The sequence below is a fragment of the Durio zibethinus genome, chromosome 5, assembly GCF_047325235.1.
Source record: "Durio zibethinus cultivar Kanyao isolate XHJ-2024 chromosome 5, ASM4732523v1, whole genome shotgun sequence".
In the NCBI taxonomy this organism is placed as follows: domain Eukaryota; kingdom Viridiplantae; phylum Streptophyta; class Magnoliopsida; order Malvales; family Malvaceae; genus Durio; species Durio zibethinus.
This window is the reverse complement of record NC_143166.1, coordinates 610,574-634,871: the sequence shown is the minus strand read 5'-3', so window position 1 is coordinate 634,871 and position 24,298 is coordinate 610,574. Positions and strand designations below refer to the sequence as shown.

The 24,298-nt window shown below is 35.7% G+C and overlaps 2 protein-coding genes, 1 long non-coding RNA gene and 1 pseudogene across 8 annotated transcripts; 2 read left to right on the top strand and 2 right to left on the bottom strand.

Moving 5' to 3' along the window:
- The first annotated feature begins 326 nt into the window (after positions 1-326).
- On the top strand, positions 327-8,339 carry LOC111281922 (nuclear matrix constituent protein 1-like). Of its 5 annotated transcripts, XR_016342016.1 has the most exons (9): positions 327-825; positions 1,841-2,050; positions 2,557-2,810; positions 2,934-3,204; positions 3,283-3,366; positions 4,279-6,347; positions 6,604-6,666; positions 7,578-7,749; positions 7,842-8,339. XR_016342016.1 is itself a non-coding variant. In XM_089760448.1 (8 exons), exons 1-8 carry the CDS (start codon positions 679-681, stop codon positions 7,896-7,898), a joined length of 3,255 nt encoding a protein of 1,084 aa, XP_089616574.1. In that variant the 5' UTR covers positions 328-678; the 3' UTR covers positions 7,899-8,339. The 5 variants fall into 5 exon arrangements, 4 of the variants coding, with proteins under 4 accessions (XP_089616575.1, XP_089616574.1, XP_022725460.2 ...); XM_089760448.1 differs by lacking the exon at positions 6,604-6,666 and having other exon boundaries at positions 328-825; positions 7,578-7,740; XM_022869725.2 differs by lacking the exon at positions 6,604-6,666 and having other exon boundaries at positions 329-825.
- A 1,534-nt stretch (positions 8,340-9,873) lies between these two features.
- Positions 9,874-13,346, top strand: LOC111281923 (uncharacterized). Its single transcript, XM_022869726.2, has 2 exons — positions 9,874-10,598; positions 11,259-13,346. The coding sequence occupies exons 1-2, from the start codon at positions 10,392-10,394 to the stop codon at positions 12,480-12,482; spliced, it is 1,431 nt and encodes a 476-aa protein (XP_022725461.2). The 5' UTR covers positions 9,874-10,391; the 3' UTR covers positions 12,483-13,346.
- Positions 13,347-15,532: 2,186 nt separating this feature from the next.
- On the bottom strand, positions 15,533-17,000 carry LOC111282654 (protein MIZU-KUSSEI 1 pseudogene; annotated as a pseudogene). Its single transcript, XR_016342449.1, has one exon. The product of XR_016342449.1 is annotated as a protein MIZU-KUSSEI 1 pseudogene (transcript).
- A 1,629-nt stretch (positions 17,001-18,629) lies between these two features.
- Positions 18,630-22,418, bottom strand: LOC149518627 (uncharacterized). Its single transcript, XR_016342015.1, has 2 exons — positions 22,049-22,418; positions 18,630-18,969 (listed from the first exon to the last, which is right to left on the bottom strand). It is a non-coding gene; the product is annotated as an uncharacterized LOC149518627 (long non-coding RNA).
- Between the last annotated feature and the right edge of the window lie 1,880 nt (positions 22,419-24,298).

Below are 24,298 nucleotides of genomic sequence, written 5' to 3'. Positions count from 1 at the left end.
CTTTTCATATACAATTCCCCACAATACAAATCAGTGGGTTTGATAACAGATAATGACAATGCAAGAATTTACTCTCAGACAATCAGCAAAAATCCAAGATTAACAGAAAGAGAAAACAAAGAATAAAAAAGTATTCAAGAATTTCAATTTGACACGTATAACGAAATGCTGGGTAGCATTCAGCCATTACGCACAAACAAGATTAATAATACTTATTAATGGGCTGGACTGGCCCGTATGTGATTTAAGGCCTTTAAAGATTTGGAATTCAACGGATTACACTAAAATCCAACTTAGCCCGTACGCTGATGATCCCTCCCGAAATGACCACAAGATATACAACACAAACGTTTTCCATTTTCTTATTTCTTTTCCGTCTAAATAAAATTTGTGTTTTCAGTTATCGCTGTCGATCTCCTTGAATTCGCAAAACTGCGCGATTGGGAGGGGTCTCTAGGGTCTCCAAGAAAGTTGAGTTTTTTCTTTTTTTTTTGTTTGTTTGTTTGTTTGTTTTTACTATCTCGGGTTTGTTTTGTCCTTTTTGTGATATGTTCACGCCGCAAAGGAAGGCGTGGCCGGGACTAACGCTAACGCCGCCAACTGACCCGCAAAGAGCGGGTGTTTCAAACACTAGGAGTGGAAACCTTAGGGGGAAGGGAAAAGCCGTTGTATTTGCTGATGGTCCTAGGAAACTGCCACTGCCAACTGTTGGTTCGCTTAGCAGCAAGGGGGCCTTGGAAGCTAAGGTGGAAGAGGAGGACATGGAGGACTGGAGGCGTTTCAAGGAAGCTGGGTTATTGGACGAAGCGGCCATGGAAAGGAGAGGTGAGTCATTTCTACCTTCCGTTTAACGTTTGTGGTTTTAGTTCAAATGTTCTAGTGGAACCATACGCTACTTAACGAAGACAAATTTTTCTCTACAAATTTAAATTTAGATGTCTTAACTTTGATCCACATAAGCTCAAGATTTGCTGCAAAAAACCAATAACAAAATTTTAGTTCACCTCTGTAGTAAAATTAAAATTTGGTTGGGAGCTTAGACTGCTTCTAGGAGAATTCTTTGGCGTATTATGTTTGTCTATTTGGCTTTTAAATCAATCAAATGCATCAAGTTCAGTACACTACTGACTTTGTGCTGGGTTTATTTGTATTGGCCTTCAGGGTCTGCTCTTATTTGGTCATATGCACTTTCATCACTTGCTGCTCAAGCTAGTTATTGCAGTATTTGTGAGGTAGAAGGATTTTTAGGGCATTTCGTGGTCATCTCATAGGTGCCTAAACATGTTAATTTTATGTGAGTTTTATGTTTTTTTTTTTTCACCCTACATATGGAAAGTTAATATTATTTAGTGGTGAATTGGTAAGCCTTGATGCAACATTTAGATTGCTCCATTATGATCCTGAAGGTCATATGTCAAATTGTGGAATCAGTCTATCTGCAAGGCAAGGCTAATGCTGCATTATATTTAAAATTTTCCACACTTTGTAACGTGGGAGTCCATTGCACTAGGCTGCCTTCGTTAGTGATTTGAACACGTGAATTATGTGATGATGCTTCATAGCTGTACTGGTGAAACATGAATCTTTTTGTTATTGAGTTTCACTAGGCTGCACTCTTTAGTGATTCAAATGGGTGAATAGATGGTGATGCTCCATTGAATTTATTAGTTGTGCATGATCTTTAAACACCCATCTTCTCAAGATTGCTTATGGAGATGATTTTGTATGGTTGAGCATCAGTTTTACTTGTTGTCAGATTATTTTGAGTTCCTGATTGAGGATGTACGTAAAAAATTTGCTAAATACTTTTTCGTTGTTTAATGTCTATATTTTTGTTCAGCTTTTTAACTACCAGTATAATATGGGGCTTCTCCTCATGGAGAAAAAAGAATGGACATCAAAGTGTGAAGAATTAAAGCAAGAACTTGCTGAAGTTGAGGAGATCCTCAGACGTGAGCAGGCAGCACACTTGATTTCGTTATCTGAAGTTGAAAAGCGAGACGACAACTTGGCAAAAGCCGTAGGTGCTGAAAAGCAGTGTGTGGTGGATGTACGTTTTTTCTTCATTTTCTTTTGTTTATAGAAATGCATATATTGTCTCTGTTTAGTAGCATCCTTAAGGCCTAGTTTAGTTTTATTGTTGAAAATAACTTTTGCGTTCAAAAGCTGCTTTTCACTCAACCTTAATAGTAAACAACAAAAAAATGGCTTTTCAGTTTAAAAGCCTGGTTTTGCAACCAAAACCAGAATTCTACTCAAGAGGTGCTTTTGCAGTGGAAAATTGCTTTTGGGATAGAAAATCACTATATTACCTTATATTTCTAATATTTTATTATTTTATGCATGTCTTTTTAGACATTTCAATTGCTTACAGCAATTTTTAGAGCAATACTAAAGACTTCAAAATTTTAACCACACTTTTTCCAACCCAAACATTTTTCAACCGCAACAGCAATGCTAAACTAACCCTAAGGCTTGTCATTTGTTTTCCAATCAAAACTCTTTTGCCTTTCTAGTTCATTGATAATGATATTCTGGCCATATCCCTTGTTGCAGCTTGAAAAGGCATTGCGTGATATTCAAGAAGAACATGCCCAGGTCAAGCTTAGTTCTGACACAAAGTTCATTGATGCGAATGCATTGGTTGCTGGAATTGAAGGAAAATCCTTAGAGGTGGAAGAAAAGCTGCATGCTGCTGATGGTAAGCTTGCAGAGATAAATAGAAAAAATTCAGAATTGGAAAGGGAACTGCAAGAAATGGAGGCCCGTGAAAGTGTGCTTCAAAGAGAGCACCTCTCCTTAGTTGCAGAGTATTCCCCATAATCAACATTTTACTATATTTTATAATGGTTGTTTTTACTTGAACTTTCATGGACTATGCTCACTTCTCATGTTATATTGCTCTCTTTATGCATTTATTCCTCTGCTTTTAGACGAGAAGCACATCAGGTAACTTTTTATAAACAGAGGGAAGACCTCAACGAGCGGGAGAAAAGACTAAATAAAGGAGAAGAAAGGCTGACTGAGCTTAGGAGGATACTCAATCAGAGGGAGGAAAATGCAAATGAGAATGATAGACTTCTTAAGCAGAGAGAAAGGAACCTTGGAGAGCTGCAAAATAAAATTGATTTATCAACATTGAAGTTAAAGGAGATGGAAGATGATGTAAGCAAGCGTTTTGAAGACTTGATTTCAAAAGAGAAGGTGGGTTTCATGCCTAGTTTAATGCTTTAGTTTTTTGTGATTTCCTTCCTAATATTGCATTTTGTTTAAGTATTTTAGGAAGCCGAGTCCATGAGAAATGCTCTAGAGGCAAAAGAGAAGGACCTAGTTGCATTTGAAGAAATGCTTACAGCTAGAGAAAGGGTGAGTTACAATACATGTTATTTCTCTTTGCCTCGTAGATAATGCAAAAAATGCTGTATGTCCTGGATTAAATGAGTCTTAATATTCTATTTTTTTCACTTTTTGACAGCTTTTCTTGTTTTTGTCTTTTTCTTCAACAGAGTGATGTTTACTATTTTTCTTGGCACCTTGTATCGTGTTTTGTACTATTCTATGCATAAGGAAAGACACCACGCATACATAGATCATTACTGAACACATATAAATTGTTTGGTCAAATGGACTGAATATTTTGCTGATTAAAGACATACCGTTTTTGAAGGGAGCACCTCTTGTGAGAATTGGCATGTTATTGGATCATGAGGAACTTGGTGACAGATTGGCAAGATAGCTGTATCCTATTTGCATTCATGAGAACATTAGGATGTGAGAGTAATGATAATGATGTTAACAATTACTCGACACTTCAGTAAAGTTTGAAAAGTTTCCGTAATGATAGTAGGTAAATTTTGTTTCTGATAAATATGAGGAATGGAAGTAGGCACTGCAAATTTGACAAATGATTGCTTATTCCCATCACATGCACTTCATTAGGGTTGTAAGTTGCTATGCTCCTATTTTTTAAATGCAAGGAATGCAGTTTGACAAAATTGCTAAGTTCTCTAAAGAAGTGGATGTTCATGTCTTCCTTTTTCTTAGACTGATACAATGTAGAACATATCAGTCTTTTATTGTATGTGTGCACACAATTTTATGTATTGTTGTGTCTATGCTTTATCCTTATCAATTGGTATGCTCCTTGTGTTTGCCTGTTGCAAAGTGGTGTTGTTTCGTTGTTTCGTTGGCAAATGAGCACTAGACAGAATGAATTGGTTATTATTTAATAATAATCGTTTAGCAGTCTCAAATTTTTTACACCTTTGGTATTTATAGGTGGAGATCCAGAAACTTGTTGATAAACAAATGGTTATGCTGGATGCGAAAATGCAGGAGTTTGAATTGGAACTGGAAGAAAGGAGGAAGTCTGTTGACAAGGAACTAGAAAGAAAGGTACATGAAGTGAAACAGCAGGAAGCCGAAATTAACCACAAGGAAGAAAGGTTGATAAAGCGAGAACAAGCACTGGATACAAAGTTAGAGAGAGTGAAGGAGAAAGAAAAGGACCTTGAGGTGAGATTGAAAACCATCAAGGACAGAGAGAAGTTTGTGAAAATTGAGGAGAAAAAGTTGGAGTTGGAAACGCAACAGCTGTTTTCTGCTAAAGAGAGCTCAGAGGTTCTCAAAGATGAGATCGATAAGATAAGGGCTGAAACTAATCAGCAAGAGTTATGGATTTGTGAAGAGTCTGAAAAGCTTAAAATAACCGAAGAGGAGAGGTCTGAACATATCTGTTTGCAGTCGGAATTGAAAGAACAGATAGACAACTGCAGACATCAGGAGGAGTTGCTTTTGAAGGAACATGAGGATCTGAAACAGCAAAGAGAAAATTTTGAGAAAGAGTGTGAAGTTTTGGATGAAAAAAGAATTGAAATCATTATGCAACAAAAGGAAATTGTTGAAGAAAAGGAGAAGTTCAAAAAGTTGCGACATTCAGAAGAAGAAAGGTTGAAGAAAGAGGAATCTGCTATGCAAAATTATATTTGTAGGGAGATGGAATCAATCAGGCTGCAGAAAGAATCATTTGATGCCACTATGAAGTATGAGAAGTCAGTTTTATTGGAAGAAGCTCAGAATGAGCAGATTAAAGTGCTTCAAGATTTTGAACTGCAGAAAATGAATCTTGAAACTGATATGCGGAATAGGTTTGATCAAATGCTGAAAGATCTGCAAGAAAGGATTGTTGCATTCGAGGAGGTGAAGGGGAGAGAACTTGCTAATATGAGATGCTCAAAAGAAGATGCTGAGAGGGAAATGAAAGAAATAAGATGTGTGAGGCATGCTGTAGAAAGTGACAAACAAGAAATTGTAATCAACAGGGATAAGCTCAAAGAGCAGCAGCTAGAAATGGGAAAGGACATTTATGAACTTGGTATCCTTAGCAGCAGGCTCAAGGACCAGCGGGAACAGTTTATCCATGAAAGACATAGCTTCCTTGAATTTGTTGAGAAGCTCAAGTCTTGTAAGACCTGTGGAGAAGTAACGAGGGACTTTATACTGTCTAACTTCCAGCTTCCTGATGTGGAGGATAGAGAAATCCTTCCTCTTCCACTACTAGGTGATGAAATCTTAAGGAATCGAGAAGGTTTTGGTGGTTCTGGTGTTGCAAATATCAAGAAATCTCCTGAAGCTGATGGGCAATATCCAGCATCTGCTGGGCGCATGTCCTGGCTCCGTAAATGCACTTCAAAGATTTTTAGCATTTCACCAACAAAGAGAAATGAAATTAAAGCTGAAGGATGTGGTATGATTATCACTGAGGAAGTCGGAGTGAATATTCATGAAGAGGCAGGGGAGCCTTCTTTAGGGATTCCAGGTGACTGTATCCATAGCCAATTGCTCCAATCTAATACAGCTAGAGAGTTGGATGAAGGATCTGGTCCATCTGTTGATCATAGCTATGTTGACTGTAAGGTGCAAGAAGTTCCTGAAGATTCTCAGCAGTCAGAGCAGAAGAACGGTCACTGCAAACCTGGAATAAAACCTAAATCTGGACTGAATTGGATACAGTCCATGAAGGCTGTAGTTGAAGATGCAAAACTATTCCTTGGTGAAAGCCGTGAAGAACCTGAGCCTAGTAAGAGCGTGCAGCCACATGAAATCAGCCATGTCAATGAAGAAAGTGCTGGTGTTTCTAGTCATTCTGAAAAGGGAGCATGCAATAATGGAAGAAAAAGGCAACTCCTGCTAAATTCCAAAGTTACTGACAATGAGCTGGGTGCTGCAGATAGTAAAGGACGTTCTGATAGTGTCACAGCTGGTGGGCAAAGGAAGAGGCAACAAACAATTGCTCTAGGCCTCCAAACCCTGGGAGAAAAACGATACAATCTCAGACGACGCAAGACGTAAGGTCCATTTTATTATATATGTAATTGTCTTAAATGACTTATAGTTTAGACATTTATACGGTGTACAATGGTGCTTTGGCTTGAATCAAGCATGTTACCCTGTTTAATTGATTAAAAGGGAAGGAATGCCAACTTTTTGTTTGCAGAATGTTCTTTTATTTTGATTTTTTATTTTTAAGTTGTTAAGTCTGCCTTTGAATGTTGAACTTAATTGGACTGGCTGTTAATGTTGAAATGGACATGGATTTATCAGCCTTTAAGGGTCTTCTTCAGATGGGAAGCTACAGCTATACTCTTCTTTCTTGGACCTCAAAATGTACGTCTGTTTGGAATGCAAAGTAGACTCAACAAATCCATTAGCTGTTAAATGATTTATAAGCACTGTTGCATTTTGAAGACAAAAGAAAAGAAATTAAAACTTAGTATGATATTATATAATAATATACCATTACATATATCGATATATAGTTACAACTAAATTGAGTTGATTCTCCCATCAGCACTTTCCATCCTTTCAAATAAACTATCTAATGGTAAGATTACATTGTAATGATTTAAAAAGGGGTGAGATTCAAATAAAACAATTGAAAGTTTAGGGATTCACACTATTTAGCTGCATATGGATAGCGTTAGAAATGGAAATATTAGATTAAAAAAATGGTGAAAAGGAGGAAATTTTTTGTTTGAATTAATTATGAAAACATTGTTTTGGTTTTTTAATTATTGGAAAAAGACGTTAGCAAACCTGTTTATTATTGGTTTTAATGACAAAGAAGTTTTAACGTTAGTTCTTTTTTGTGTTTTCGTTGGATTGTGGTGCGAGGACAATTATTATTGTTCAGATTTGCATACAGTGCACGACAAAATAAATATGAAAAAAATAATTCATCTATAACATAGAAGGTTAAATAATTTTCCAGAATTATATTTTTAAAACAAGTTTTTATTGTTCACATTGAAGGTTGGGATTTGTATTTTCGGATGTCAGAGAATGTCAACTGCTACTATAAGCTTCATTACATAACAAGGAACTGTTTATGTATCTTTAATCACCTAACATAGAAAGTATGTTTTGCAGAAGATATCATGGTCTATTTAACCAGGTTTTTCTATAAAAGGATTGATCTTGTTTTTTATGGTCTTATGTGATTGTTTTGGATATGATCAAGCTTTACAAGATGGGAAAACACTTGGTCATTCTAAGGATTTATTTTAATGCTTTTCCAGTGCAGTCACAGCCACAGCAGCACAAGCCTCATCTGATGTTCTGAAGAGTAGGAAAGAGCCTGATAGTGATGGCGTGAAGGGAGGATTTTTTTATACTGGGAGCAGAAGATCTAATTTAGTGCAGGTCACGACATTGAAAAATGTGGAGAATTTAGAAAGCAAGGTTGTTAGGGTAAAAGTCTCCCTACTACATTTGTGTTAAGATGCTATGTTCGGATTTTCATCATGTTTTTTCTGACTCTCCCCACCCTTGTTTTCATGTAGTTCAAGACAAGTATGGATGACAATGAGAATACAGCAAAAGTCACTTATGAGTGTTGATTTGAGTGAAGAAGTAAATGGTACAGCTGAAAATGGTGATGAAGATCAGAGTGGGAGCACAATCCATGAGGATGACTATGATGATGAGATGGAACATCCTGATGAAGTCTCAATAGGAAAGAGAATCTGGACATTTTTTACCTCATGAAGGCATCCCCCTATTTCTTTTCCTCTTCTGAGACTGCAGGTGGTTCACTCATATGCTATGCAATACATGACACAACTATGTGTGTAACTTGGAAGCTTCAGCTTCAGCTTCAAAGCTTTGCATTATATCTTTAGTTTTTGCGTATCCGCTATATAGGAGTGTTTCCTGTCGACTCCCTAGGAAGGTGATGTGCAAGTGGTTACAACAATTTCTAGTTCATTCTGTATACTAGATTCGTTATCATGTATCCACTTGCAATTATTAGCTGCCACATTTTTGCTTCATATTTTTCATTCCTTGTTGCGAAATTATATTTTGGTCGGCATTTTTTTGTCTTTAATGAATATAAATCAGGCTTAGGAACAACTAAGGAAAACATAACTCCTCCAAAAGATTATTTCAGAATAGGCAAATATGGTTCGGAACCTGAGGCTGGGTTTCAAATCGAAGGAGAGAAATAGGCTTTGAGTGTGAAAAGGTAAAAAGAAGCGAGTTAAATAAGACAGCGGAGGTGCCGCTGCTGTTGCTGGTTTTCCTGAATCTGTGAATCATTGTATTAAAAAAGGTGGCATCACCAAAAAGAAAAGAAAAGGACTGGTCAGCGTGCATTAGATGTGCCTTCTCTTCCGCCAACAGAACAGAACAAAAAAAAAAATAGTGTAGGCTTTCTGCCTTCCTCTCCCTCTTCTTAATAAGCACACGAATTGTGGTTCAGATCCCCAACCACAAAGCCTCAGAAGTCCCTTAATTGCATTTACAGTTGCATTTTTGCTTCTCATGTTTCTGGTTTTTGTTTATTGGTTCTCCTCAAGCATCCAACAGATTCGCAGCCTCACGCGGCAACATGAACTACAGAATACAGAGCAAAGCAATGCCAATGTGAGCTTTGATGGGTGCATATTGTTGTTCTCATCTTCTATCTTGAATGTACCTTTGCATAGTGGGGAGCGAGAGAGAGACAGCAGATTTTCTAAATTAGTCAAAGTGTGAATATGACAAGCCAGTCTAAGTTTTAATTTACGAACATAACATGTCACTTTCATGTAAGCAAATGAATTTGGTTCTTTCAAATTTCATTTCGGAAATTGTCTCCAATGATATGAACCAGTTTTATTATCAAAGATCATTTAAATTGAATGTAGGATATTTTTTTTAGATTGGTTTAGTATCCTAATTCCTAACTAAACGAAGATTGCTGATTTGATCTCATCTATCAAGGTATCCGTTTTAGCACACTTGCTCATTTTCTAATAGTTATATTAGGTGATGGCAAGGCATTATTATTGCCTAATTTCCCTTTCCAATTTCCAGTTTGCCACTTCTTAATTTCCACTATATTTGCAGTCTAGGCACAATTTCTACCACAAGTTAATGCTCTTTTGTCCGTTTCTGAGTCTGAGCGGCATTACTGTTTGAAAAAGCCACCAATTAGCTCAAAACCAACAGAAAAGTAAACTAGAGATATAAAACCCTCAACTTTGTCTTGCATGCACTTTACATGGTCCCCTCCCCTCCTTTCCAAACCCTAAAAATAAAAAAGAAAACCCTAAGTAATCCTGCAACTTTAACCACTCTCCCACCATAAATCCCTCAACCACAAGCCTCTTTAACCATCTCTGACAATACATTGAATAAAAAGGTAACAATTATTAGTAATTATTAGTAGTAATTAGAAACGAAGTAGTAATGGTGTAATACAATAACCCAAATAAAGGAGTTTGTGGAAAGCTTGAATCACAAGGGAAGGGAAGGGGGCTGCATCGTGCAAAGCAAAGCAGTGCCAGCCGTATAATATAATATAATATAATATAACATTAAGAGTCACTGTTCCTTTCAGTACTCAAAGCCCCTTCAGTTTCTACTTTCTACTGCTATGATCTTGTTATTACTGTCATTACTTTCTTGGGTTCGAGAACTGTGCGTAGATCTTTGTGTTCTTTCTGCTATATTACTTACCTTAGCTTTCCTATAACACACAAGGAAGCAAATTGCTCAACTTCCTTACTGTGCTTCTCTGCTCTCTCTCTCCATTTTCCTTTTCCATTCTCTCTTAACCATCTTTTTGTATCTTTGTCTCTCAAATCTCTATACTATTCTAAGCTTTCTCAAACACACATAAGTGGCTTTCAAAGGGGTCCCATACTGATATTCCTTAAGACATTTGCATCTATGTTGATTGCTTGGACTTTTTGCTTTTCTAACTTATATTATCTATATATTTCTTCCTTGGTTCTTTTCAAAGATAAACACTTTTAGGGGCGTTTAGGCCGAGGTATACTTGTTTTGTCTTCCTGAGATTGCTAAGTATAGTTTTTTTCTTTTTTTAACGATATTCAGTCGCGAGGATGCTTAGCAGTAGCAATCATTTCGTTTTGGCTGTTTGCTTTTTGTGGTTGGGTGTTTGGTGCTGTGGGCAAGCAGACAGTACTGAAGCAGCTCCCATGGAGAAAGCTGAGCAAGCCGCCCTGTACTCTACCATTCAAGGCTTTGTAGGTAGTTGGTGGAATGGCTCTGATCTCTATCCAGATCCTTGTGGTTGGACTCCTATACAGGTATGATAGGTTTTTTTTAACCTTCCTTGGTGGAATTTGCTGGATGCCCAATTACGCATTGCCCCTTTTTCTTTTTTATCTTTCGTAGTGCTTGAGATGATGAAGTTTGTAATGTTTGCACTTCAAGTTTTCATTCAGTTACATTTATGTATATACATTTTTTGTATGTATAGCCTGAGGTATAATTTATAACACTACATTTTGGGTAAGGCAGCTGGAAATTGAACTCCATCTGCATACCACTAGGCTTTACGTTGGTTGTATAAAAACAACTACTGCATTTTGCATTAAAAAAGAAACCAAATTGCATAGTCACTAGTCAGAATCAAACCGCAGAAACACTTTTCAGTTAATTAATTGTTATAATATTGATATTTAAGAGAAACTAGTATGGTTAATGCTAGCATATATATATGACTGTGAGGCAGATAAACTTGACTTACATTAATTATTTTCTAATAAACTAATGGATAAGATCAATAATTGCCTATTTATTAAAACCAATGGGATTTTATAAAATCTCTTTCTCTAAATTCCAAAACTTTACTGTATATCACTCTTGTTTCAGTAAATTGTTAGAATGACTAGTATTTCTAATTGATATAAACTATGCGACAGATTTGATTAAGCGGTAATATCTTGCTTTGATTTTTTCTGCAGGGGGTCTCCTGTGATATCGTTGGTGGCCTATGGTATGTTACTGCTTTGAGTATCGGTCCCGTCCATGACAACTCTCTTGGTTGTGCCACTAATGTGGAATTTAGGCCTCAGCTGTTCCAGCTTAAGCACCTAAAATCTCTCAGCTTTTTCAATTGTTTCATCTCACCTCACCGACATCCAATTACCATCCCTGGTGGTAAATGGGAAAAACTTGCTGACAGCTTGGAGTTATTAGGGTTTCGATCCAACCCAGGTCTCATTGGGCAACTTCCTACAAGCTTTGGTTACCTCACTAAGCTCCAATCTTTAGTCTTACTAGAAAATGGGTTAACAGGAGAATTACCGACCAACATTGGCAACTTAACTAACTTGAATCGACTAGTCCTGGCTGGAAATAGGTTTACTGGCCAAATTCCAGATAGTTTTGGAAGGTTAAAGAAGCTGTTAATCTTGGATTTAAGTAGAAACTCACTCTCTGGCCATTTGCCTTCTTCTCTTGGTAGTCTGACTTCACTCTTGAAGCTTGATTTGAGTAACAATCAATTGGAGGGGATGCTGCTTAGAGATATTGCATATCTGAAGAATTTGACCCTATTGGATTTGAGAAACAACAAGCTTTCAGGTGGATTATCCCAGTCAATTGTAGAGATGCATTCTTTGGAAGAGTTGGTGCTGTCTCGCAACCCATTAGGTGGAGATATTATAAGCCTAGAGTGGCAAAGCTTGCAAAATCTGGTTATTTTGGATCTCTCTAATGTAGGCTTGATGGGTGAAATTCCTGAATCCCTTTCTGGATTGAAGAGATTGAGATTTCTAGGCCTTGGTAACAACAATCTCATTGGCAACCTCACACCACAGCTAGCATCTCTGCCTAGTCTTAGTGCACTTTATATAAATGGGAACAATCTGACAGGAGTGCTTAAATTCTCTTTTGACTTTTATGGGAAAATGGGAAGGCGCTTTGGGGCTTGGAATAACCCAAATCTCTGCTACCCAGTCGGGTTAATGAAAGCAACTAATGCTCCATATGGAGTAAGGCCATGCCAACGAGGTGTCACTTTGCTTGAACCTAATTCCAGGGCAAAGTTAGGGGAAGGGAATTTGAATCAGAATTCCCATTTCATTGCCTCATTGGGATACTCAAGCTATGGTATTCATGGGCTTTGGCTGTTTTTCTTGGTAGATATATTGATAACGGTATTACTATTGAATCTTTTCCTATAGGTTAGGTCCTATTTAGAAAAAGAAATGGTTAGGCCTCATAATTGGACCCTTTCACATGCAAGAGCTATGGTCTCTTTCTGTCTTGTAACTTAACATCAAGCTAAAATCGTTTCTGTAATTACAAATCTTTCATTGTCCATATTGCTAAAAATCCGCTAATTAACATGCATTGATGCACTGCTTTGCCCCATGCCTTTGGTGTCAAGTAAGGTTATTATCTTTTGGGGAATAAAATATATACTACCATTTTCCAAGTTGTGAATTTGTCTTCTCTCCCTGAACATTTCAGTCATAACTCTTTACTTGTCAACCTTATCCAGCAATTCTTATTTTGGTTTCTGATGGACAAACAAAATAAGCGAGTTCAAATGATTGAATTTTCTGCAAGCAGGAGAATGGAGATGAACTGCGATGCATGTTTTGAGTTTTTGATTGGATTTCCAAGGCATGGAAGTTAGGATTTTAATACATTGAAAGCGAAGTATGGGGGATAATGGAGGCTTTTAGGCTGTAGCTTGCTGTTCAGCTGCAAGGCCAGTACTTTTGCTTGTGTGGATAGAGACTTGCAGCCTGTATAGGTACAGTGCAGAGGTCTGTGTTGTGTTTAAAGATGATAATCAGTTGAAAATTTAACACTGTACAAAGAATAAAGATAGACAAATTCAAATGCTGTGCCTGCTGAGCTGTCTTTGTTCTAGGTTGGCTTCTGACCCAAATTGAATGTTCATTGGACTGATCCCTTGAGAGTTGTGTTCTATTTCAAACCAAGACTATGTCAAAGTCTATTATTTTCATTTATACTCGAGTCACAAAGTCAGGTTTCGTTCTTTTTTTAAACTGTTTTTCTTCCTATTAATTGGTCTTATGTAGGGATATTTGTCGTGTCTCCTCCTGAGATTAGTGGTTAATTTAATGAATGAATTATGAAAGAAAATGAAGCTGTTAAACAATTCAACATATATATATATATATGATTTCAGGAAAATGAATTTTGCACTTTCGAAATCTCATTCCACTCTCACTCATAAGTAAAATTCAATTTGCTGATTATTGTTTACAGGCTTAAGCTGCCTTTGTAATATAAAATTTGATTATAGGAGACCATTCAACAAACTTTTGCCTTTTGAAACGCTTTGTTCACAGGGGTCAGAGGCATGCAGATGACTTTTACCTCAATTCTTTTTGTTTCAGTTAATTGATGCCTAATTAATTATAAGGTAAGTGATAATACAAATGATCATGGTTATCAGATCTGAACCATGTAGTTAACAAGAGGGCTTACTGCCAAATGGAGCCCAACAAGCAAAACTCTGATAGGCTCATGTTGGGCTCATCAACTTACTAGCAGCAGCCCATATTGTTTTGAGCTCAAGCTCAACTCCAAAATCTCGAGTGTTAATTTTATAAGTTTAAAATGCAAAACTCTTTTTTTTTTTTTTTTTTTTTCTGTTTTACCAATAAATTTTGAAGTTTTCTTTATGGCCTGAAACTTGAATGTGTGTTATTTCACTTTAAAACTCTTTTTTTAGGGGTATATAATTAGGTTGCTTTTTGCTGCCAAATCTTCAATAATAATATATTAAAATTTTTTTTGTGAAATTGTTCTATGTTAAATTTTAGTAGTTATTTTTAATTTTTTTTTATATTAAAAGGAAGATTTTGATTGCTTATCCATTGAGCTAATTTGTCATTGGTTGCTGTTTTTATTATATTGTTTGATACAACCAATGTTTTGTAAAGTGGCCAATTAAGTATTTGCTCAAAAGGTATGCATAGTAAGCAAATTTTTAAAAATTGTAATTACGGGCGAAGTTAAATGTGTAATATCATCTTTAAATGAATTAAATAGATAAAAAAAAAAAAGTACATTAAAATTAAAAAAAAAAAGTTTCTCGTAAAGCGGGTCTTCTTCTAAAAGAAAAAACAGCCACCACGTGCATCTTTGGACAAAAGGAGTGATTTGGTTTAGTTTTAGAAGGAATTACATAAGACAAGCATAAAGCCATTTTGCCTTGAAAGAGGCATTTATACCTTGAGAGAACACAATCTCTGGAGAAGTGTAGCAAAATCGATCCACATTTCCACCAGTAGAAAAAAAAAATTAATGCATCATATTCCAGAAAACATGATATGATATGGTTAGTAAAGTAAGAGTTGTACTCGCACATGCATCAATTGGAGAAGAACTAGAGCCAGAGAATATATACAAATAAAACCCTGACCTTCTCTTTCTGTATGAAAACTGCGAGTCAATCAAGACTGCTCTCGAGTCTTTGACCATTCAAGAATCCCAATGGATTTTGGTTTTGGCTTTGTTTTTGCTTTAACTGTAACCAACAACGTTTGATTCACCCTTTTCGTTTAAAATTTTGAAATGCAAGAAAGATACTTACGGAGTAGGTACTATGACTAAGTAATCAACGGGATAAATAACACAAAACAATGTCCTAATATTAATAACTTTTGAGGTTAATGTCCTTCACATAATCTGACTCCGACAGCAATATCTGTGCTATGAATCTGCTGCAAATTTTCTACTTGATGAAAAACTTATCGAGGAAACAGAAAACAGATATTGTGTTTCGTTCATCTCATCTCATCCAGACTTAATTGGATTGAGAAGAGAAAAAGACGTTATTTGATTCCTACAACGATCATTGTGACATGCTAGTAACTGTTAGAGGAGCAGGCTTCCACTATAAGTATTTGATGATGACAAATTTTAAAAAAAAACTTACAGTAGTATAATAGAATGAATGTTTAGTAACAGGTTTCACTTTCCAACTCGAGCGAAAATTAGAATGTTCATCCTAAACGACAAGATTTTTCCCGCAACGGAAGATGAAATCAAATAAGTTTAAAAGAAGAGACATTACTTCCGAAAAAATGAGAAAGAAGCTATACATAGATATACCCTGTCAAATAATCACATTCATGCCGTTGCCCATTTCCTTCCACTAGCTAAAAGGTAGCTTTATTTGGCATGAGACAACAAATTGCAACCCATGCTCCCCATTTCCATTAATATGAGGAATAAGGCAAAATAAATGGAAAACCAAACCTCCACGTTACCTCTTCATTGCTTAACAACAAAATCTAAAGCCTAGCGCTTTGCAAAAGAAAAAAAAAATTCTACAGCCTAGCGGATCTTAAGACACTGTCATCATTATCAAAACTCAAATCTAAACTCTAAGCAGATAAACACTGAGTTCAGGGCCTCCGGTACCATCAGGATTCATCATGTAAAAGGCTTCCGAGTCTTTTGACCCAACAACCCTTTCGAACCTAGCTCTCATGTACATCAGCTCACCCTCAGACCCAGCTCCATTCCCATTGCAATATCCTGGTAGCACACCAGCACCCATTGAAATTGGCTCCACCGTCTTCAACACTTTCCACTCCTCCGGTCCACATTCACGCCTTATTGCGAACCCACATTTCTTGCCATTGCAGTAAGTCCTCCAAACAGACTCCTCTAGCAACTTCACCCCTTTTTTCCCTATCTTCTTTTCACACTCTAAGGCAATTCTAACCAATCCAGAAGCCATTTCCCGAACCAAAACACTTGTTGATGTTGCAAGTTGGATTAAAAATGCTGGACTTAATTTTGCTTCTTCTTGAAAAGCAAAATGGACGTGCCCACGCCGGTATCCGAACAGGGTTCCTACAACTCTGGTGCCTAAAGCCGAACGGTAGGCTGATCGGTTCTTACCAAACAAATTGAGAGCTGACCGAAGCTTAGAAACTGCTATAGTTGGCAGCTTCTTTCTTGGTGTTGGAACTAAAGAAACTTGACATGGGACTGGGATTCGGAGCTCCTCTGCTTCTTTGGCTTGCGCACAAAAATGCCAAGAGGAGCTGTGGGTTAGGATTTCTTCCTCGTCATCATCATCTTCAACCTTCTTTTTCCAGTTGAAATATCTCCTACAGAAGGAGAAAGAAGAAGAATCGTGGGGGCTCTTCGCTGTGACTGTCTTCATATGGGAAAGGGAAGAAACAAGTAGGCACAACAAGTAACTCCTTACAGACAACAAATTTTGGACTAAAGAGAGAATGAAGTAAAGATAAGTAAAGAGTTGTGTGTGTGTGTCCGTGTGTTTTTGTATTCTATCTATTAGTGATTTGTTAGTGACTGTAGGGAGGCTTTTATTCCCTGCTTATTAAGGCCTTTTTTTTTTTTTGTCAACACTGTAGGATTGGGGGCCCGGGGCGGGGGTTTGCAAGGGAATCAATCTGACAAAAAGAAGTTGAGCAGCCCCACCTAACCGTGCCAGGGGCAAAGAAATGGGGAACTGAGAGTGAGAGAGAGAGAGAGAGAGAGAGAGAGAGAGAGAGAGAGAGAGAGAGAGGGATTTGAAAAGGATATTATTGGAGAATAGAATAGCGGGATTTCTTTATTATGTGGGGGAGGATAGACTGAAAATAAGGGAAGGGAAGCGTGGTGTAGAGACTAGAGAGTGAAAGGTGTTAGGAAATGGGTTCAGTCTTGTGTAAGTGATTTTGGATCAAGTAAAAATTATTATTTTTTATTTTTTATTTTACTCAGAATCTTAGTTACTTAATAAAAAAGATGTGGAATTATTTTAAGTGTGTATCAAAAATTAAACAGAAAAAGAAGAAAAGTAAAAAAAAAGTAGAAAGAAAAAAAGAGAAGGGAGAGTTGGTTGAACGGAATTTAATCCGTGATCCGATTGAGTTGGAACTTTATCATGAGGTTTATGATTTCGAGTTCTACATTCTGAACGGTGAAGATCAGGTTTGAAGCTCTCTAGGAACAAATTCAAGGTGTATTTATTAAGTCACTTATTTGATGAGATTTTTTCAATTGTTTTTTTAGTTGTTGATTAGCTTTAATTTTAACTAGAGAAAAATTTTATATAACTATTATTTGATAGTGAAGATTTTTTTGATGATCCGTAATTTTTTCTCTCTACATTGAAGAATTTTTTACGTAAATCTTGTTGTGCGTTATTTTTTTTATATATTTAATTATTGATTGTTATTTATTATTTTTGTATTATTATGATCATTGCTTCAGACGTAACAAAAAAAAAAATTGACTGTCTAGCCTGACTTGCATTTGGAAATGTTAAAGGCAGCTGGTAAAGCCATACCAACCGTACCCACCACCCTCTATTCTGCCTTTCACAAGTTACGACACCCACTGTAGCTCCGATCGGCTTTCTTATATGCTTTGCTTTCTTTCTCTGTACCAAAATTAGCCTCCTTTATTTCAATGTCTTTCACTATGGAGTAGCAGTATTATCTTTCTGAATTTGAGAGAATAATTAGTCTGACTGTTGCAAATGAGGCCAGCAGCATTGGATTTATAGATAGATTCAGTATAGTCTGAAAGCCGGATTAAAGCTAGCCCCTCTTCTACTTTGTTTAATCCTGAGGTTCAAAGAGTATTGTTATCTTACTCATTTCCTTCATTTTAATACTACAACAAGGTAATTAAAATGCATATAATAATAATAATAATACTCTATCCCACATTCTTTTTTCTTAGCTCCCTAACCAATGGCATATGAATTTTCTATTTTATTGTTTAAATAAAACTAAAAAAATTTTGATGGAACTTGATGCTGCCAAACAATTTGGCACGTGCCGTACCAGATCTCGAGGACTATTGACAGAACAAATGAAGTAAGTGTTTATTTCAAGTTAATTCAATTGATTAGATTTATTTTCTTCGATAAAAAATTTTTGATTTTTAATTTTATTAATGATCATTTATTAAAATCATATCAAATATATAATTTATAATTATTTATTTTAAATTATTAAATATAATAAATTTTATCTTACTTTAATAAATTAAATAACTTATCTATCTCAAATTTTATCTTTTAACCATTGAATCCATAAACTTAATTCCTGCAAAAAAAAATGAGGCTGCAAATGCAATCATCTTCTTTTGAGACATGTTTGAAATATAAAGCTTCGTAGATCCCAAGGTCAGGCCCCGAGATTGATTCAGAATTTTGTCTCCCTATTGCATATGTTCCACATGTGCTGCAGGCAATCCTATAGGGTCAAACATGGTTGAATTTTCGACCACCATGATTAAGTCCCATCCACATGCAAATAGCTAGAAAATCGCATGTTTTAAGCTATTTTCCAATTTATGGGACCAACCAAAGCTCACGGATCAACCAACCAGGAATTAATGACGACCAAAAAGTAGAAGTTGAGCTACAACTGCAACGAAGTACATAGTTTTTTTGTGTATCACTACCAACCACTTTATATCATGACATAGTTGTTTTGTGTATCACTACCAACCACTTTATATCATGATTCTTATTGGACAGCTAAAGAAGATCATAAAGCATATTTAACTCAAGATTAGGCAATAACTAATGCATTAACAATCAAGAACTGAGAAGATAGTCTTTGCTGGTGCAAAATTCGTCCGTGACTGATGTATAGATAACCAACCAAACTTATTCAGCATAAACAAAGTTTGTAAGTCCCCCTGGCCCTGAAAGGTGAACGAGAAAGGATTTCACAAAACAAAAACAACCCACTAATTAATTAATTTGATGCCAAAACTCAGCATAATAGTTCAACCCAGACAGAAATAGAGGAAAGTTGATATGCCTTGATCAACACCCTGTCTGCAACTGACCTAATTTTATGAACTGGGCAACTGGGGGCATATAATTCCAATCCAGAAAAACTGAAACTACTTAATTTCTAGTGAAAAATCACTACGATGTAAGTTATCTTCATCATCTCCTACCATATGAAATTAATGTTGTCCTTGGAAAACCTTTGCTCCCCGTTTTCTGGAACTGGTGCTTTAAACCCAAGAAATAAACCAATCATTTGGCTTTGGAATTTCTAGTTAATGTTCATAAATTTATATTACAGCTTTGTTTTACGCTACTATGCGTAGAAGAAAGAAAAGATGAGAACAGAAAATGACTGCAACAAAAACTATAGGACCAAATCTGGATTTGGTCCCGCCTCGCTAAATCATCTTGTTCACTTTAGTTCCTCTATGACAACTTGTATGACTGAACCTTATCTACATCTAAGTATAACAATCAGTAACACCGGTATGAATAAGTTTGGTTAATGGCGTGGCAATTTACATAACAGTATTTCTACAGACTGCAACAATGAAATTCGGGAATTTCTCATTGTGCATTTTACAAAAATCAATCTTACAGGTAAGTTTTTTATGTCAATAAACTACCAAGCCTGATCAAGTAAAGGAGTCACTGTTAGAGCAGAGAAACCTAAACCCAAAAGAATAAAGAACAAAGGACACCGCATATGAACAAAAGTGCTCCACTTCAAACTATTAGCAACATTATGCAATCAGATGGGGAAAAAACAATCAAAATAATGCTCAACTCTACAATCTCATTGCAGTCAGTTATTCTTGAGGTCACCCTGTCAAACACCTTTAATTAAACAATTGTATTAATTAAGTCCACTTGGAGTCATTATTCCATTTGTCACCTTGTAATACACCACGGATTCATGATATGAAAAATGGTCACTCCATATCTCCAATTCAGAAATTTTATTAGGCAATCAAAAACTTTTATCTTCAAAGAATTGACAAGTAAACCAAAGCATTAAGTCAATACTACTCTCTTTGATCTTGTTGCTATTAAACTTAATTCACATGCATGTAGTTTTACATGAATTAACTAAAAGAAATGTAGATATAAAGAGGAAACTCTAAAGATTAGATCGCACACACATGCAAAAACACGAAAGTCTCTCCTAATATCAAGAAGAATTTTAGCACCTAGTAGTTTCAAAATCTATTCAAAATGGCTTCAGAACAACAATTATTTTATATCAAGCCTCTTAAAAACAGTCTTCTAGTAATTTGAGATTCAGTTTAAATAAACAACTCAAATCTTTGGCTGATATAAATCAGGCATAACCCCAAGAAAACACAACCAAAAAATGTTAAACTGGAAAACCAAATCAAATCACATCCAATACCAGCCAAGTATCTATTGAGATAAGTGTGGCAGATTCAAGGTCAAACTCTTAGAAGGTTGATCATAATTAGACAAACAACATTACAACAATACTAGTGCGTAGACATTGTAATTATTTCCCAAGAAAAAAAAAAGAATTAGATGCCTAAACATTAATAAGTAACATGTATAAAAAGGAAGCTAACAAGAAAATAATAAAGTTGAAGGATTAATGATAATATGTCTAATACGAATGGTGAGAAATTTAAAGGTTTTGTTCCTGCAGAAATGAAGAAGAATGTGAGCTGCGGAAGCAATTACTACGTTTGGATGTCTGCTACAAGAATGAATGTTTTGAACCATTGGAATCTGCTTCAAAGAGACCATTCAATATCATGCCAAACTAAGAGGGGGGTTAGATTGTGCCATGCAGTGGAACTTGGTAGTCCAGAATTACAGATATTAATGTTGCTTCACTAATTCTCCTGCGAACTAGGAGGCTTTTCAACATTTCTTTGTGAAGGACATTCCTTATGACTGTTGCTTTACTAATTTAATTTTACTCAAGTAAACGCCAGTTAAATCATTAGATATTCAAAGAGATACAAGAATCATCCACCAATATACAATGTAATAATCAAGAGAAATGTAACTTCTGGTTAAGATTCAGATAATATGTATTGCCAAAATCATTGATGTTGATGGTGCAATAAAGCAACAAACTCCTGGTTATTATAAAATGCTAAATCCATCTAACCACAAACACTTTAGTCTGGCAGAGTGGATTTATTGAAACTCAGGAAACCTCGATTAATTTGTAAGATGTTGAAAAGAGAAACAGGAATCAGACTATGATCAATAAATGGTGAACACAATGTAATTATGTTGACAGTGCAACCAAGCTCCAAGAAAATAACTCAAAAAAGCCAACTCAGCGTTGAATATATCTACCCCAATCTTACCTAGGGCAATTCACCATAATTTTATGGGTAGGTATTCTACAATAGAGGACAAACCCATCTTACATGACTCATTGATTATCCAGTTTGAAGGACTTGCTCCTAGTTGTTACCAGTATTATTCTTTCCAGTCGCTTTTAACACTGAATATACTTTTATCAATATTAACTTTTTATATTTTTCTTCTATTAGTTTTTAAATTATATTTTCCAATAGAAAATACAAATAGAAAAAAAAAAAAAAGCAGAAGCCCACGAACATTAGATAATTTTGGTAGATAAACAAGTCCATCAATATATCTCCTGGTTGCTTTTATTAGAATTATTCAATACAACAACCAACAAAGTTTCCTATGTTAAACCATAGTTTTAGTAAACCACAAACCTAATATGTAAATGTGCAGAACCACATGTACAAGGGCAGTGATTAGTAATATCCCAAAAGTTTCCGATTCATGTGTCTGTATAAATGTTTGTTTTAAGTTGACTTATTCACAAAATAAGTAAAAAGAACATTATATGAATAAATGTAAATGATAAATAAAGCAGAAAGAAGCAAGCAAGAGAACAATATAAAAAGCTGAAGCATAAAGAGCATGCAATCAACACAGAAATATGATACTATATGAATAACAAGAAATGCAAGGGATTTGTACCTTGGACGAAGAATAAGAGCAAATTTTAAACGGATCATAGAGAATTGCTATTTCCTTATCATCACAGTAACAATACTTTTAGCTGCTTTCTATTTGAAATGATCTCACATGTGGCACAAGAATACTTGTAAACAAAGTGCTCAAATCTGTTTGCAAGAGGCATAGATTCTGACAGGGACAAGAATAAATGTTTTTTTCCCCTTTTCCAAATGCTGATGAAATGAGTTACGGAAGCAGGGTAATGAGGACCTTTGCCCTATTATGGAGGATCAGCAGGATAATTAACAGAAGTACCAGATGATGCCCATACAATTTAGTTGAATGTTGTTGCAAGAATGCCTCATGAGCTGCATTATGAAGACATGGGTTGCTAATGTGTGATGAAAAATGAGATGTGTTAGTGGTTTATAAAAGTTAGATGTGTGTTAGTGATTTATCGAAGTTAGTTGTGTGTTAGTGATTTTTGTTTATGGTTTGCAAATAGGAAGATCATGCCCTGTAACTAGTAGTCATTCTAGTTTTAGGTTAAAATCCTTTTGTATTTAAGGAAGTTGCATTGAATGAAGAAGTAGAACAACATTTTCAGTTTCATTTTCTCATCGTTCATTCTTACGGGTTTTTTTTTTCTTTGTAAAACCAACAAAATTGGTATCAAAGCCAAGTATCTTGAGGGATCTGTGAGTTGAGTGAACTAAAAAAAAAATTTATTACAAACAAAAATCCTCTACACAAACACAGTAACACACAAAATCCTTAGTCAAATGGAGTCAAATAAGACATTCTCAGTTGAACCACCAAGTCAAATAAGACATTCTTAGTTCAACCACCAATCTTTGATGGTGACAACTATCAAGCCTGGGCTATTAGAATGATAGTACATTTGGATGCTTTGGATATGTGGAAAGCAGTGGAGGATGACTATAAAGTTTCTACACTACCTGTTAATTCAACAATTGCTCAGCTTAAGAATCAGAAAGAGAAAAGGATCAAAAAGTCAAAAGCACGAGCTTGCTTATATTCTGCAGTTTCAAGCATCATATTCACCAGAATCATGAACCTATAATCAACAAAAGAGAATTGGGAGTATCTCAAGAGGGAATACCAAGGTAATGAAAGGACAAAGAACATGCATGTGCTAAATTTGATTAGAGAATTCAAGATGCAAAGAATGAAAGAGTCGAAATCCATCACAGAGTATTCTGACAAGCTGTTCAGTATTGTGAACAAGGAGAGATTGTTTGGTAAGGATTTTTCAAATGAGAGAATTATGCAAAAAATTTTGGTTACATTACTTGCGAAATATGAAGCTAAAATCTCTTCTTTAGAAGAGTCAAAGAATCTGTCAAAGCATTTTCTTGGCAGAATTGGTGAATGCATTGCAGTCAAAAGACCAAAGAAAGACGATGAGACAAGAGAATTCTATGGAAGGTGTTTTTCAAGCAAAGGCACAGAATTCAGGAAAAGGCAAAGAAAAAAGGAACAATAGGAAGCAAAACAACAAGCCTAGCAATAATACAAGCAACAACGAAAGCAAGGATGAAACTTATCCACCTTGTCCACACTGCAAAAAGACCAATCATCCGCAGAAGAAGTGTTGGTGGGGGCCAGATATTTAATGCACAAAATGAGGTCAGATTGGGCATATGGAAAAAATTTGCAAGCCACATAAGCATGGAGGAGAAGGAGCATATAGCCTTTCTATATAACACAAGCAATGCAGAATTATGGCATAGGAGGCCTGGACATTTCCATCATGCTGGACTTCTTTATATGCAAAAACACAATCTAGTGAAAGGAGTACTATTGCTAGAAGAAAAGGTGGTAGATTGTGTGGCTTGTTAGTATGGCAAACAAGTCAAAAGTTCCTTTCTTCAAACTACATGGAAAGCAAGACACAAGCTTCAACTGGTTCACACAGATGTAGGAGGACCTAAAAAAAGTCATCTTCAAATGGATAGTAAGTACTATATTATTTTTATTAATGATTATACCAGATTCTATTGGATTTATTTTTTTAAATTCAAATACGAGGTTGTTGGTGTATTTTAAAAATTTAAAGTATGAGTGAAGAATCAAAGTGGTTGCAGAATGCAGGGAATAAGGTCAGATAATAGAAAGAAATACACTTCTAACAGATTTAACAAATTTTATGGGTAGAAGTTGCAAACACAGTAGTCTTTCTACTAAACTGACTACCAACTAAAGTTCTGCAAAAGAAAACTCCATTTGAAGCATGGTTTGGTTATAAAC

Coding starts and splice junctions, on each gene's coding strand:
- LOC111281922 (XM_022869725.2), top strand. CDS start 679: ATGGTCCTAGGAAACTGCCACTGCCAACTGTTGGTTCGCTTAGCAGCA. Junction 826..1,840: donor AGCGGCCATGGAAAGGAGAG/GTGAGTCATTTC, acceptor ATTTTTGTTCAG/CTTTTTAACTACCAGTATAA. Junction 3,367..4,278: donor TGCTTACAGCTAGAGAAAGG/GTGAGTTACAAT, acceptor TGGTATTTATAG/GTGGAGATCCAGAAACTTGT.
- LOC111281923 (XM_022869726.2), top strand. CDS start 10,392: ATGCTTAGCAGTAGCAATCATTTCGTTTTGGCTGTTTGCTTTTTGTGG. Junction 10,599..11,258: donor GTGGTTGGACTCCTATACAG/GTATGATAGGTT, acceptor TTTTTTCTGCAG/GGGGTCTCCTGTGATATCGT.